General features: G+C 48.6%; 1 protein-coding gene across 17 annotated transcripts in view; it reads right to left on the bottom strand.

Annotated features, from left to right (window-relative positions):
- ADPRM (ADP-ribose/CDP-alcohol diphosphatase, manganese dependent) overlaps nt 1-15,108 on the bottom strand; it is a 578,681-nt gene that overhangs the window by 282,149 nt on the left and 281,424 nt on the right. For 9 of the 17 annotated variants that reach the window (XM_045045312.1, XM_045045313.1, XM_045045318.1 and 6 more), the window contains 3 exons: nt 6,563-7,180; nt 5,654-5,770; nt 1-2,535 (listed from right to left, as the gene is read on the bottom strand). In XM_045045312.1, coding sequence (XP_044901247.1) covers nt 2,225-2,535; nt 5,654-5,770; nt 6,563-7,163 — 1,029 coding nt within the window. In that variant the 5' untranslated portion in view covers nt 7,164-7,180 and the 3' untranslated portion in view covers nt 1-2,224. The other 8 variants (XM_045045323.1, XM_045045322.1, XR_006590017.1 and 5 more) reach the window with 6 other exon arrangements.

Below are 15,108 nucleotides of genomic sequence, written 5' to 3'. Positions count from 1 at the left end.
TTGTAAGCAACTGATGTGAAATTTATTTCAAGGTCAATAAAATACACATAAAGGATTTCAGTGCTCCAGTGCACACTTAGTTAGCATGAGATTGATGGTTTTTACACCTTTTGATGTCACTACCAAAGTTACACAGGAAGAAATGGATTTGTTTGCAAATCCTGTATAGGATCTATCTATCATCCAAGGAATGCCTGCTTCTGTGCTTAAAAGACAGTAATGTTCCAGTTTTTTAAAAAAGAAGTGACGTTCAAAATACACTTTCATCGTATCTGCGGCCCCCGTATCACTGTGAATTCTGTGAATACACGCAGCTCCTTTTAGGTCTCTGAGCACAGAAAACTTCTGGTAGGAGTGCTGCCTTCGGAAAGGCACTGAGACTGTTGTGAACTCTGTTTCTCCGCTGAATTTAAGCAACCTTAACGTTTCTATTATCAGAGCCCCTGCCTTCCCGCCCATCTTTTCTCTTCCCCATCAGCCTCTCCTCCTGCGAGGACTGAGAGGCACCTGTAACCACACTTCCCCAGCTCAGAAACCTGACAAGCTCACTTCTAACTCCGGGCTCATCATTCAAGACTTCACAACACAGCCCTCGCCGGTCCTCTGCCTTCGCTATTTCTTGCCATAACCCCAGGCACCTTTCAGGGAGTCTACACAGCATTACTTGCCACTCAACTCAGTGTGCCCTTTAACCTCTGCTGATGCTCTTCTGCCTAACATCCCATCAAGACCCTTTTCCTCCTTCTTCAAGTCCTCCCTAATCCCATGAAACAAAAGCGAACCACCCCCCGCTCCGCATTCCCAGGCCTCTCTTCACACATTTGTAACAACGGATGGTAAAGTCGGTGAATGCAGGGAGCGCATTACAGTCACCCCTCTGGTGGGCCGAATAACGGCCCCCAAAGATCGCCCGGTCCGACCCCCAGAGCCTGGGACTGTACCTTGCATCACAAAGTAGACTGTGCACACACAATTAAGTTAAAGGTCTTGAGGTGGGGAGACGATCCTGGACCGGCCAGGGGGTGCCTCGCCGTAATCCCAGCCGTCCCGATGAGAGAGAGGGAGGCAGAGGGAGGCTTGAAGAGGCTGCACTGGTGGCTCTGAGAATGGAGGCTCTAGAAGCTGGGATACAGATACTGCCGCAGAGACCCCCGAGAAGGCGCGGCCCTGACAACAACTTGAGCTTGGCCCAGGGAATGTGGTTTCAGACTTCCGACCTCCAGAAACATCAGATACGCGCAATCTAAGCCACCAACGTGGGGATAATTTGCCACAGCAGCCACAGAACACGAACACACCCCTCGTCCCCGGAGCCCAGGCGCTCGGCAGGTGCACTCAGGCTGACTAGTATCAGTGTCTTCTCGCTTGATGTTTCTTTAGGCCCTGACTCAAACTTGCTCCAAGCTTCAACGGTCCCGTTCGCCATCTAGTAAATGTTTCCGCAAAGAAACCTTAGTGCGTGGGACAGCCGAGTCAACGTGCCCCATTTGTCTACACGGGGAGCGGAGAGTAAACTCATTGCCCCCTGCAGTCTCACACAGCACTAGCTGCTGCCCAGAGGGGCCACACCAGCAGGTGCACAGCTGTGCCGGCCCTTGATCCCGCTTTACTCAGAATCACGAGGGGATCGTGTGACTTCTCCGGAGGCCTTTCTCACGGCCTCGCGTGGAAGGGACCACACATTCACCCGTGAGACAACTTACTTTGTTTACAGGACAGGTATACAAGCCGATAAATGTACAAATATGTTGGGTATTCTGAGAAAAAAAAGTCCAAAGCTCATTCACACAGCAGGATACACAGAAAGAGTTTACCTGAGCTTATTTTATTATTACGAACGTTAAGTTACATGGTTAATACATGAATATATCCTCCTTGGTAAAAAAAAAAAAAAAAAAAAAAAATTCCAGATCAGGCTAAATGAAGTCTGTCTTGAGGACTCGACCACCCCCCTCACCCCCCTCAGTCTCTGCCCTGGTTTATTCACGCCGCCTGCATTCATTCTGTGTCCAGTTCTCAGCACCGGATCTGTTATCCAAAAACGACACGTCAGAATATCTCGTGAGCTGACACGCACCGAGGCCACAGATCCGTTTTGCCGTGCAAAGAGAATACTAAGCAAGGAGCCTGAGGGTTCGGGGTGGGGGAGATGAACAAAAACACAAAGCTCAGCCGTGCTCTCTCTCTCTCCAAAGGCAAACGAGATGAAACGCAGTGAGCCACACTAACACCGGAAGGCGTTCTCCCTCTTATAATTCATGATCCTGTCTGGAACCCTGCCCCTCCCTTTCAACATCATCTTGTCAGGGTAGACATAAACGGTGCCAAAAGCCTGGCTGTCCGGCGCCGTCTCTATAACCCCTTCTAGGTTGACGTGGTGCACACCAAAAGGATCCTCGGAGTAGCCACCATCGTGAGTGTGACCGGCGAAGAAACACACGACACACCTGTGGGACCAAATGACGGCCAGCGCGTCTCTGTAATTCCAGGCCAGGCACACACTGTCAGAGGCCTCTGGGTAAATGGGAAGATGGCCTGTTAGTTAAAGAGAAGAAGAGTTATGAGCCGATTAGGAAATGTCTCTTTCATCAAAAGAAATGGCTAAAAGCTAGTACTCACGGGGAAGGAAAAAAAAAAAAAGCACGTTGCTACTTCTTCCAGATGGACTAAGACCAGAGAAAATCCACATACACGAAGAGCTGGCTAGTCTACAGCCACATCTGTGCAGCGTAGACACAGGGAGACAGTCCGCATACACGGGGAGAGGCCGCACCCCTGAGCTCCCTACGCCCAGAGCGTCTGAAGACGCACAGACACGGAGAAACCCTGAGGGCGTCCGCAGAAGTCAGGCGGATGCTGTGCTGGAATCCGTCTCGCCGACTTCCTTAGACACGAGCGGCAGAGACGCAGAAAGAGGTACTCCTAAATGTAACAACAGTTCAGGGATGGGTCAACGGGTCATATGTCACTTACACAGACAGACACTCAGTGCATTAAAATGGATGCACGCCACTGTAAACACCTCCACGAGATCAAGGCAGTCGGAGCCATTTAATGGATGCGAAAAGTGAGGTAAAGCAGGGACTATTTATCCTAGGTCCCACAGGAGGTGCATGGAGGGAGAGCCAGGAGAGTCTCAAATTCCTGAACACACGTGAGGCCACCCCGTCTGTCAGTCTGCAGCGTGGGCACAACAGCTCACTTGGCTTTGCTTCTTCCCCTTACGTCACTTTCCTTTTCTGTTCCTGTAAACTGTTATTTTTATTCCGACATTTATTCTGAATTTTCGTTCTGTTTTGTTTCTATTTACTTTGTACTATGGAGGATTAATAGCTCCCTAAAGACAGAGCCAAAGGTGTCCAAAGAATTTACGAGTGTGCCCACGCACGACACATGCCCACTCCTGAGGCCGTGCTAGGGGCTCAGGGTCCAGAGAGGCCGGGTGACTTTCCAGATCGAGAGACCTGGAAACACGTGACCCAGGGACCGTCTCCCCATCCCTGAGGCTGCCAGAACCTCACCAGTCCTCCTCTTCTTCCTCCCTGCTCCACGGACGTTTCCACGAATTCTCACTCCCCGCTTCTTCCTGGGAGCGCCTGAACACTCGGTCCCTGGGTCCCTTCTCCACTCACGCCTGATGCCTTGGCGATCCAGGAATCCACAGTTCCGACCGTCACGGGCACCTTCCAAGTCCCTCGTGCTTACATCCCGCCCGGACTCCCCACCGCGAATTTCAGACTCAAACACCCAAACTGCTTCCTCAGCATCTCCAGTGAGTCTAGCGGCCTCTGAAACTTCACATTTCCAAACCCCAACTGCTGCATCCTCTGCCCAGAACCCCGTCCTGCTGCGGTGTCCCCACCAGATCTCGGCCACCAGCCGTGCCGGCCTTCCAAGACGCAGGCCAAATGGCCTGTGGGTACCCAAAATCAAAGCGAAGGAGCACAGAAAAACGAAAGCCAAGGGCTATCAGCCATTTTAAACTTTGCCATAGAGAACCTGACGCACTCAGTTGTTAAAGGGTCGTCCATCCGGTTTCTCAGCTTACAGCAACAGGCAGAAACCTAAGACACGCTAACGCAGACAGGTGCCCTGAAGTAAAAAGACAAGGGGGAACGGAGGCTGGGGTGGGCTCTAGTCCCTGCCGAAACCACACGCTACCGAAAGAACCACGTTGCTTCATTTCTCTGTTTCCTGATCTTTGACACGGGCAGGTTTGCCGGCACGACCCATAGGTCCCTTTCTGCGCCGGTGTCCCCGGAAGTGACAGGGCCGGCCTGGCAGCGGGAAGCTGAACAGAGACAAGTCAACAATGAGACCGGCTACGGAGGAGTCAGGGAGTGTCGCGTCGCCCCAATGACCCCGGGGCACCTTGTGTCCTCCCAGCCTGGAAGGACACTTGATCTAACGGTAGCCCCAACAGCCCTGCTCCGTCTACGTGTTTTCCCACGGTGTAGGATCACCAAGTGAAAACCACACTTAGAGACATACGCGTTTCTATCGCCAGCTGTCAGAATAGCCCGTCGTTTCCGAGGGGTTTTCGTGTCCATGACTCCATGTGATACAACACTCAGAGAATCGGTCTGAAGGTTCCACGTTTACCCAGTCGCACAGCTCACGCAAACACCCGTGCACGAAACGGCGCCCCGTCCCTGGGACCCCGAGCACGGTCTTCCCAGCCAGTGCGCCGCATCAATTCTACAGCAAGGATCGAAACTCAGACCCCAGACCAAGGACACCAGCCATGCGCCAAGTCCAAATTCAGTTCTGTGTGTGCGCGCACACCTGCACCTCAGGTTCCTACAACCTACGACGACAGCAGTTCTGTAGAAGATGACTCTAAGCAGAAGCCCCGTAAATCTCATCTCCTTGCAATGACGCGGCAGACGCAGCTCCAGATGTGAAGTACTCACCGCCAGGTCTGTCTGTCACACCTGACACCCCAACACTCGACAGCCGATGCCTCTATCCAGCGGCCACAGCGCCTGGCCGGCTGAGGTCTGGGGGGAAGGGGGGGGTCCTGGACCGAATTTCGCACTCAGATGTTACAGTTGACCATCAACAAAGGATTGAACTGTGCGGGTCCACTTATACACAGATTTTTACAGGACTGTGAACGTACCTTCTCTTCCTTATGACTCCCTTAATGACATTTTCTTTCCGCTAGCTCACTTATTGTAAGAATACAGTGCAGAATGCACGTAACAGACAAAATATGTGTCAACCAACAGTTTACGTTACCCGTAAGGCTCCCGGCCAACAGGAGGCCACGTGTAGTTTAAGCTTCCAGGGAGTCACAAGTTACACGTGGATTTTCGACTGTGCAGGGGGCGGCACCCCATCCCCTGCGTCGTTCAAGAGTCAACTGTGCTACGTAAACTGATCCCCTGTGCTGAAATTCTACTTTGAAACCTAAAAGGCCGACTCCCAGGCACTAACATGTGGCAACACATTTTTGTTATTTTACAGTTCTTTCCTGGCTCGGCTGTAAACGTCAATCTTATACTCAGGTTCTGGGGGGGGGGGGGGGGGGGAATGGAAGCATTCATTTCACAGCAAGAGGACATCACAACCGAAATACTACCAGTGCACTTTCGACCTAACTCTCCCATCCTCCACGACGCTGGTGAAATCGAGCAACTGAAATACTTACTCACAATCACCACCTTTTCCTGGTTTGTGTCCGAGAAGGTGAGGACTTCGTTCAACCAGTTCAGCTGCTCTTGGCTGAATCCTCCATTGAACTGGACAAACTGGGGCTCAGACAGTCCTGAAACGAATAAGGTACGTTAGACCCATCAACGGCCAGTTTTCCCCTCATCTGGGCACTCGAACTCGGCTAACGTGGGGACACTTGCACCTTTCCTGAGGAATGTCGGGCAGCGGCTGACTTAAAACGGGGAGCCACGAGGCACAGGGCAAAGTACGGATGAGGCGCACTGCACATGCTCCTCGGCTTCCCTCACTGGCCTCTTCCTGTGTCCTGATGCCCAAGGCTCCCTCTGCCGGGCACCTTCCCATCTGTCCCCCACTCCGTCCCCAACACTCTGCCCACCCCGTGCTTCCCAAGGACGACTCCTTCCAACCGTCCAGGTTTCCGCTTCCATGTTTTTCTCTCTGGAGAGGCCATCTCCTCTGACCACTGAAGCTAAAACAGTACGCGATCCTTTTCTTTAACACCCTACGTGATTTTCTCGGTAGGATTTATCACCGTGGAAGTAATTTCATTTGTTTCATTTATTCCCGGTCCCGCCCACCGTGTCTCTCGTTTCCTCCACTCAACCCACTAAAAAGAAAGGGGATGCTGTCAGCATGGCTTATGGCTCTGACTAGCTAGCCCTAGAAAAAGGGCCTGGCCCAGAAGAGACATTCAGACATCCGTGAAACGCATCTTCAACCAACTGCAACCAATGCACGTGCCATGGGGCTTGTGAGAAATCCTGACCCTGAACGACGGCGACGATATACTTTTACCTTAACCATCCATCTTCCTGCTGAATAAAAGGTGGCTGAAGAATTTAAAGACAATGTGTTAGATTCTCAGCTCAAAGGAATAATTCACCTTGAGGACTATTCAATTCCGAGTTTGGATTGTGACCCTTCAGTATCTTCAGACACTGCTGGTATTTTGCAGAGGACTGATCCACGCCCAAGACGCTCAAGTCGTAAGCATCCAGTAAAATGAACCGGAATTGAGGGAACGGTACAAAATGATAAGCATAGTAGTTCTCTGAAGGCACGGTCTCGGGATGGTGCACAATCTGGTCTTCCAGAAACTTTGTGTTAAGTTTAGAATTTGTTAAGTAGTTTCTGCTGAAGTTATAGAACTCGTGGTTCCCCCATGTATGATGAACGGGAACTTTAAGCATCTGGAATGTGTTCATAACAAGTTCCAGCGACTTTTCAGAGGCTTTATACTGCGCGTTATATCCGTCAATGATGTCTCCAAGCTGAAGTACACAGCGGGGCGGGCTGCCTTCTGTATTCCAGTGCTCGATAGCACCTTGTAAGTGGAGCAGACTGTGTCTGTAGTATCGCCGTCTGTTTCCTTGGAAATTATAGCCATCTTCTAAGTCAGCATACTGAATATCTGCTATAACTCCAAAGGAGAAGAGAAATTCTGAAGTCTCACTCAGTGGTCCAGGACTGGGCTTATCATCCATAACCTCCACACGGCTTTCTAAAACAAATAAAACAAAATAAAGTAAAAAAGATATCCACGTTATAAACATCTTAGTCTTCTGAATGGGCTGAAGAGAATGGTGAAGTGAATGTTAAGAGTTAACCTGCCGGGCCATGGTAGAGAGAAAAGTGCAGGGGTCTTAAAGTCAAATGCTCTTGGGTCCAAACTAACCGTCTTTGAAATGGTTCCTTTCCCTCATCGTAAAATACATGATCATCTCTATTCTTCACAAGAGTAACAATTAACAAAAGGGTATTATCCTATCATGAACAGGCATTCTAATTCCAGGAAAGTCAGATTCACATCCGACAGAATTTGTCATTTTACACACAGACACACGCACAGTACTTTCTTCCACAAAAAACCAAAATAATTCTATCAAAATGCCAGAACGCTTTTTTTCAGAAAGTTGTATATTACACTCATTCATTGCACTCGATATGTTAGATTCCCCCTCTAGGTTATTTTTGTGTCAGGCTGAATCTTTTCTTTGGTGGCCACGCCACTTGAAATAACTTTCTCGTATTTTACACCTGGAATAACAGGGAGAGGAAATAAAGGTATGAGAGGAATCATTTTAAACAAACAAAATCCAGCACAAAAACTGTAATATTGATGTGACTATCTCCATTTCTGAGAAAACGCTCCTGGTTCTTCAATAGTTGGATTCTAATCTGAACCAGTTTTCAACCTGAGGATTAAGTAGCCTGGCCCCACAACCAAAATGGGACTACATAATCTTTTCTTCTCACATGTGATCTGTGCCCTCCCTCACTAGCCAAGAACAAGGGATTTAGACCTGAAAACCTATGATTTTATTAGATTGTTTATAACCTAAATTTAGAATCATTTGTAACACCTTAAAAGAGCCAAGAACACTAAAACTTAAAATAAAAATCAGGGGCGCCCGGGGGACTCAGTCAGTTAAGCATCCGAATTCAGCTCAGGTCATGTTTTCACAGTCCGTGAGCTCAAGCCCCAGTCTGTGCTCTGGAGCCTGGCGCCTGCCTGCTTTGGATTCTGTGTCTCCTCTCTCTCTGCCCCTCCCCCGCTCACACTCTGTGTGTGTGTGTGTGTGTGTGTGTGTGTGTGTGTGTGTATGTGTGTGTGTGTATGTGTGTGTGTCTCAAAAGTAAACATTAATTTTTTTTTTTTTTTTTTTGTAAATCAAAGGCTATGGTCCTAAGTCTACTCTTATTCTTACTGACTATTCGTATTCTAAGTCTACAGCAATAAACTGCGCTGTGATATCTAAGTTTATTAAGGCCTAGTTGTTTCTAAAACAACAAATCCATTTGGAATTTCTAAAATTACTTTCAGACTCCTGGTCCCACTATGGCTACTGGGTCCTTTGAACCATCTACAATAGGTGAAGTCTTAGTGGACAGATCGCGGCTGTCAGATGTGAAGGGGACCCTCCGCAGTCGGCAAAGGGGCGGGACTTCAATGTGGCCTTTATTCCGAAACTGTCGTTCGCGAAGGACACGATTCTACCTGACCCACCCAATGGGAGCTTCCGCTTTCTTCCTTATTCTGGTTGGTGGAACTACAGCCCTAACACAGGCAAAGCAGCACTAGAAAGATGGCAATCCTGAACACTGGCTTGGGGTCCTTACACTTTTTTTTTCTTCTCACATGCTCATTGCTTCCTGCAGTCCTCATCCGAAAATCCCAGTAGATAGCAAGGCAGTCAATATGTGTGGGGGGTGGGTCAGATCATCTCATTTGAAAGGTGAAGAACTCAGATACAATAAATCTACAACTCCTCCAAATCTGATGACAATCTGTAGTCATACTAGGTTTCAAATATTTGTGACTCCAAGTACGGATTAATGGAAGAATCCAACCAGAAGGTAAGTGAGTAAATGTATCCCTGGAGCGTTATTACCAAAGCTTCAGAGGAAACGATTTCTGGGAACGCTGTTCTCCCTTGCCAGAAAAGCCTCTTTGTTTTTGTGTTTACGCTCAGAAGTTTTAAGGTGATAATTGGTATGGTGGATCTCCTAGAGGGAGCTTTTAGTCCCAATTAATTTGATCTTCTCCAGAGACAGCTATCATTTTTGCCTGCCTACCCAGTATTCATTTCCTGTTCTTGTGGTTAACAGCACCCCCGTCTCTTTAGACATCTACACAAATCCTCACTCTCAGCGCACGTGGTGTGGCCTTCCCTTGCTGGCTGTGGAAGCGTCCCTCTGGTCGGTCAGGGGCAAGCACGTGACCCAGGCCGAGTTAGCCAGCACCAGCTGCGTGCGGGACTGTTGCTGGAGTTACCAGCCCAACTACCAGAACTATGGTGTGAAGCTGACGGCGAAGACTGGAGCTGCTGGGGAAGGCGACCTGAGAAGAAACCCGACCCAGATGGGAGCAGACCGGAATGATGGAAAGAAGTCAAGTTCCTGGAAACATCTGTTGAATGCCTGGACCCACCTGTCCCTGCTTGATCGCTTCGTTCTATCAGCCATTAAATTCTCCTCTCAGTAAAGCCAAACGGAACTGGCTCTCAGGTCCCATCAGATCCACCTTCCACTGGAATACAGTTTAGAGAAACTCAAGGGCAAACTAAGATTTGCCAGCCTCTTAATGAAGACTAAGCGGTGTGCAGAGAAGCAGCAGGGGCCACACACTTGCAAACAGTAGCGTGTTCTGCGGTAGAAAGGAGACGTGTAATGTCAAAGACATAGAGCTTTTAAAAACAAGGCTGGGGCGCCTGGGTGGCTCAGTCGGCTAAGCATCCGACTCTTGATCCCAGCTCAGGTCTTGATCTCAGGGCCATGAGTTTGGGCCCCGCACTGGGCTCTGCCCTGGGCGTGAAGTCTGCTGAAAAGAAAAGAAAAGAAAAGAAAAGAAAAGAAAAGAAAAGAAAAGAAAAGAAAAGAAAAGAAAAGAAAAGAAAAGAAAAGAAAAGAAAACAAGGCTAAAGACAGGGGAATACCATTTTATGAAATAAAGAAATTATTTTGAAAAACAGAAATGAAAATTGCTACTGCAATCTGTTAGGAGAAAGGCGTGAAGCAGGGGGTAGGGGCCAGGCCACATGCAGGGAAGGACTGTTAGGGTCAGAGGTGAGTAAGGTGGGTCAAAAAGAAAAACCCCGAGTGGGCAGGGACTGACCCAAGAAACTAATTCAACGTCTTTTACAGTCTGGCCCTACAAGATGCCTGGAGCTCAAAAAAAGACTGCCCCTGGTGGACAGAGAGATAAAAAGCTCGCACGCCTCCGGTGGGGAAACTAGGAATTACTAAACACGCCAAGGGCATGAAAGTGTTTCAGAGTGGGCTCCATGGCCTCCGGCCTCCGCCAGATACACACAGAAGCGGGTGAGTAAAGGGTAACTGCTGAAGTGAGTAATGGGCACGGGAGGTTTACTCTCTCTACTTTTCTGCGTGTTTCTAAATGTCTGTAAGGTTTTTTAAGAGTATTTGTAGAGAAGATCAAGTCTAGACGGATTAGAAGACCTAAGGAAATAATGTGCTCTTGAAAAGAAAGGAAAATCCCAAGTTTCAAGTGGGACTTTGTTCTGAAAGTTTGGACCGCACACCACTATATGTGACATTACCGACGTTTTAGTTACCGGGCAGCAGGATGGCTGCTGAAGGCTCTGGAACTGAAGACCTGGAAGTGAACTGTAAGCCCAGTTTTTCCCGGAGCGAGATAACCCTCATCAGCACTTGTGAGATTCAACTCACTTATAATGCACGGCAATCCACCTTGTAAATCACAAAGTACTGCACGCTATTTTTTAATTATCTACCAGAAAATATATCTGCCTAGTGAACCTCAAAATAACCAAACTACTGCAGCTTTTTATAGATCAGAATACGGTAGAAAACTCTACCAGGTTTTCAAAAACTTTATTAGTAAATTCCTACAAAAACTCCTTCAAATAGTCATGGTGCATGATACACAGGCAGCATTTTGTGAAAACCTCCTTAGGCATGAAAGATTTTTAAGAACAGGAAGAAACGGGCACCTGGTGGCTCAGTCAGTTAAGCATCTGACTTTGGCTCAGGTCATGATCTCACAGTCCATGGGTTCAAGCCCCGTGCCAGGCCCTGTGCTGACAGCTCGGAGCCTGTGCAGATTCTGTGTCTCCCTCTCTCTCTGCCCCTTCCCCACTCGTGCTCTGTCTCTCAAAACTGAATAAACGTTAAAAATTTAAAAAAAAAAAAAAGAAAAGAAAGAAAAAGAGAGAGGAAGACGCCAATGTGAAAGGGCTACATACCATAGGACTCCAAAGATATGACATTCTGGGAAAGCAGGACCATGGAGACAGTAACGAGATCGGTGGTTGCCAGGGGTCAAAGGGGAAAGAGGGATGAACAGGTGGAGCACAGAAGTTTTAGGGCAGTGAAGCTATTCTGTATGCTACCATATCAGAGAATACCTGTCATTATTTATTTGTCAAAATCCAGGGAATATACAACACCAAGACTGAACCCTAATGCAAACTATAAACACTAATTATGATGTGTCAAGGTAGGCTCATCATTTGTAGCACTCTAGGGACACCTGGGTGGCTCAGTTCGTTAAGCATCCGACTTGGGCTCAGGTCATGATCTCACGGTTCGTGAGTTCAAGCCCCGCCTCTGGCTCTGTGCTGACAGCTCAGAGCCTAGAGCCTGCTTTGGATTCTGTGTCTCCCTCTCTCTCTCTGCCCCTCCCCCGCTTGTGCATGCACACGCTCTCTCTCTCTCAAAAATAAATAAGCATTAAAATATTTTAAAAAATCAGGAAGAAATATCTCAGAGATGCTTATTTTCTGGAAACTTGCTACAAGATGATACGAATAAAACTTCAGTAATAAGACCGGCAGAAGGGTGAAGCTCCATGTCGAAGTCCCTCAAGCATCTATGATGAACTTGCGCATGAAGACGGCCCTACGCTATTGTCAAAGGAAACCAAAGCAGTGGGCAAAGAAGTCCAGATATTAATAAGGAGAGACGGGCAAGGGGAACCACTGTGATAGAGATACTCAGAGGCTAAGCCAGAAGCATCTTAGGGAAGAAGGCAGGTGGAGTCAGCAAAGTTTTTATATGCAGAGCCCATGGGATGGGTGGCTGTGGAAAGAAAAGGCGGGGGGGGGGGGGGGGGCGGGGTGAGCAGTCTGAGCATTTAATTGTGCTAAATATTACAGTAACAGAAAAGCTGAGGCTGGAAAGGTTTGTGGCTAGGCACATGGGGCGGGAATCTGGACCTGAGATGAAGTGAACAAGTTACAGTGCTGGGAGCTATGGGGGATGAGCTTAGGAACCACCCCCCCAAGGCTTACGCCAATGGGTTAACAATGCTTAAAGAAATACAAAGCCATTAAAACGCTCAAACCTGAATTTGGGTAAACCAGATTGGCACCCCGAGGATAAGGAGGCACAAAGGTGCCGGGACTAGGGAGGTGCAAAGGCACCCCAAAATAGAGAGGGGGTGCAGAGCCCCCAGAATAGAGGGAGGGGCAAAGTCCTGAAACAGAAACGGTGCACAGGTGCCCAGTACACAGGTATATGAAATAAACAAGATTAGATATTCAAGGTGGAAGCACCCCAGTTTAGTCCTATGGCAGAAGCTGCTTTCACAGGGGGATAGGGCCAGGTTAGGTAAATTGGACAATGGACCCCACGCTGCAGGCAAAGCAGCCTGGAGCATAGATGGTTAACAAAAGAAAAGGTGCCTTGTCAACCCTGAGGTTATTCCTCCTACCTGTCTCATCTCCTAGGCTAGCTAAGATAAACAGAGGTCCTGCCTCCTGTCTGCTGTAAACAACCTTCCTCCCAACTTCCCAGCGCCTGGATTTTGTTTTGTATTAACCCAAACCCCCAACCCCGAATATCCTTAAGACCCCCTTTCCCTCACGTCCACAAGTTAACATTCACAGATTCATTGTCCCTTTGTGCACGTCCATCACCACATTTATAAGCCTTCTGATCCTAATAAAAACGGGGAAGACCCTTGTTCGGGACTCTTGTCTTTTCCCAGATATCAGCCATCTCTCACTATAATCCTGTGTCCGCTCTTTTGCTGGCCAAAAGAGAACTTTAGACTTAGAGTCAATGACAGGGAGCCACACAAAGTCAGGCTAGTCCTGTCCTAGTCAAGACAGCCTAACGTTAGGTCCAGCACAAAATCTGATCAGCCCAGTCGCTACTGATAGAACAAACGTTAGATGATATTACCTAGGTCCCGTCTCCTTCAAAAACAGTATCTAAATTGAAAGGGGAAAACTCATTTGCTGATCTCCATGGTTTAAAAGTCGTAATAAAAGCGACAGGTTTACACCAGAAAACTTCTTAGGGATCTTAGGGATCTTTTAACACTAGACTTTCACGGGTCCATAAAATCAGGTTTAGAAGTTTGATGAGCAATTCATCCCACATATACTTTTAAAACACCTACTTTGAGGAGCGCCTGGGTGGCGCAGTCGGCTAAGCATCCGACTTCAGCCAGGTCACGATCTCGCGGTCCGTGAGTTCGAGCCCGCGTCGGGCTCTGGGCTGATGGCTCAGAGCCTGGAGCCTGTTTCCGATTCTGTGTCTCCCTCTCTCTCTGCCCCTCCCCCGTTCATGCTCTGTCTCTCTCTGTCCCAAAAATAAATAAACGTTGAAAAAAAAAATTTAAAACACCTACTTTGAGTCAAGAATGGTTTTAGAAATGAGTATTTTATTTAATATTATAAATGTAATGAGAAATAGTTGTAGGGGCACCTGGGTGGCTCAGTCGGTTGAGTGTCGACTTTGGCTCAGGTCATGATCTCACAGCTCGTGAGTCTGAGCCCCCGCCAAACCGCTACAGTCAGCACAGAGCCTGCTTCGGAGTCTCTGGCTCCCTCTCTCTCTCTGCCCCTCCCCTGCTCATGCTGTCTCTCTCAAAAATAAATAATAAAAATAAATAAGTAATTTTTTTTTTACTTAAAAACAGTTGTAAAAAATGCTTTGATAAACAAATTAAGAATAAAGCTATTGAAGGAATCACTTTGGCAAACACAATTTAACAGACCAGCCAAAAATAACACTGAATTTTAAGCTATATGATCGACATACTTAACATACAAAGGAGCAATTAAAAAAGATAAACAATAATTTTGTGTGCTCCTTGCCTGAGTTAGCAAGCTGTTACTGAATCTTTTTGGCAATTTGTGGGAAAACTCCTTGGGAAAACAAATACACAGAAATAAGACGATTAAAAAAAAAAAAGTTACCCAAGGGCAATCTCAGAACAGAAAATTTTACTTTGAAAATGATCTGACGTGCACCGTATACTTGGAGCGGAACTTCCAGAAAATCCCAGTTCGATTCCAGAAGCAAGAAACTCAGGCATCACCGGGCTCCAACTTGACCGTCCTGGGCCAGTGGTGCGGGCTCGAGGACACAGCCTGCCCCAGTCCCCCAATCACTGGGACACGAGCTGCTTCTGCTCACTGGAAGCTCGCTGACAAAGGCCACGCGGGAGTGTGACCTGAAGTTAAGGAAGAGAATTGGGCATTTTCCAGTGTTTTGCCAATCCAGTGGGGTGGGGAGGCGTCAAGAGTGCAGACGCGAAGAGATTAAGAAAGCAAAGAGGGTGTGAGGGTGTGTGTGTGCGCGCGCGCAAGCTGAACCTCCGCGAGCATGGGAGGCGTAGGGATGCTCCGTGCCGTGAACGCGGGCTGCCCCCCAAGGCAGGGGGTCCCAGGTGAGGGCCTCACCCGCCAGGCTGAACCCGGGAACCGAGGCGAGGAGGGGCGTCGGCGAGAGCACCCTGGGACGCGGGGGCCCAGCGGGCTGAGCCAGAGCCGTGGCTCCCAGAGAGGTGACATCGCGGCGAGGGGACGACTGCGGGCGCCCCAATTACCCCGACAGGTCCGCCTCCACACTGGGGGCGCAGCGCAGTCAGAGCCCAGCGGCTCCCCGCCGGCGTCCAGGAGGACCGGGGCTCTGCGGGCGGTGACTGCCGCCACG

Source organism: Felis catus, chromosome E1 (assembly GCF_018350175.1).
Source record: "Felis catus isolate Fca126 chromosome E1, F.catus_Fca126_mat1.0, whole genome shotgun sequence".
NCBI classification, from domain to species: domain Eukaryota; kingdom Metazoa; phylum Chordata; class Mammalia; order Carnivora; family Felidae; genus Felis; species Felis catus.
Note: the sequence above shows the minus strand (reverse complement) of the source record. Positions and strands in the feature narration are given on the sequence as shown.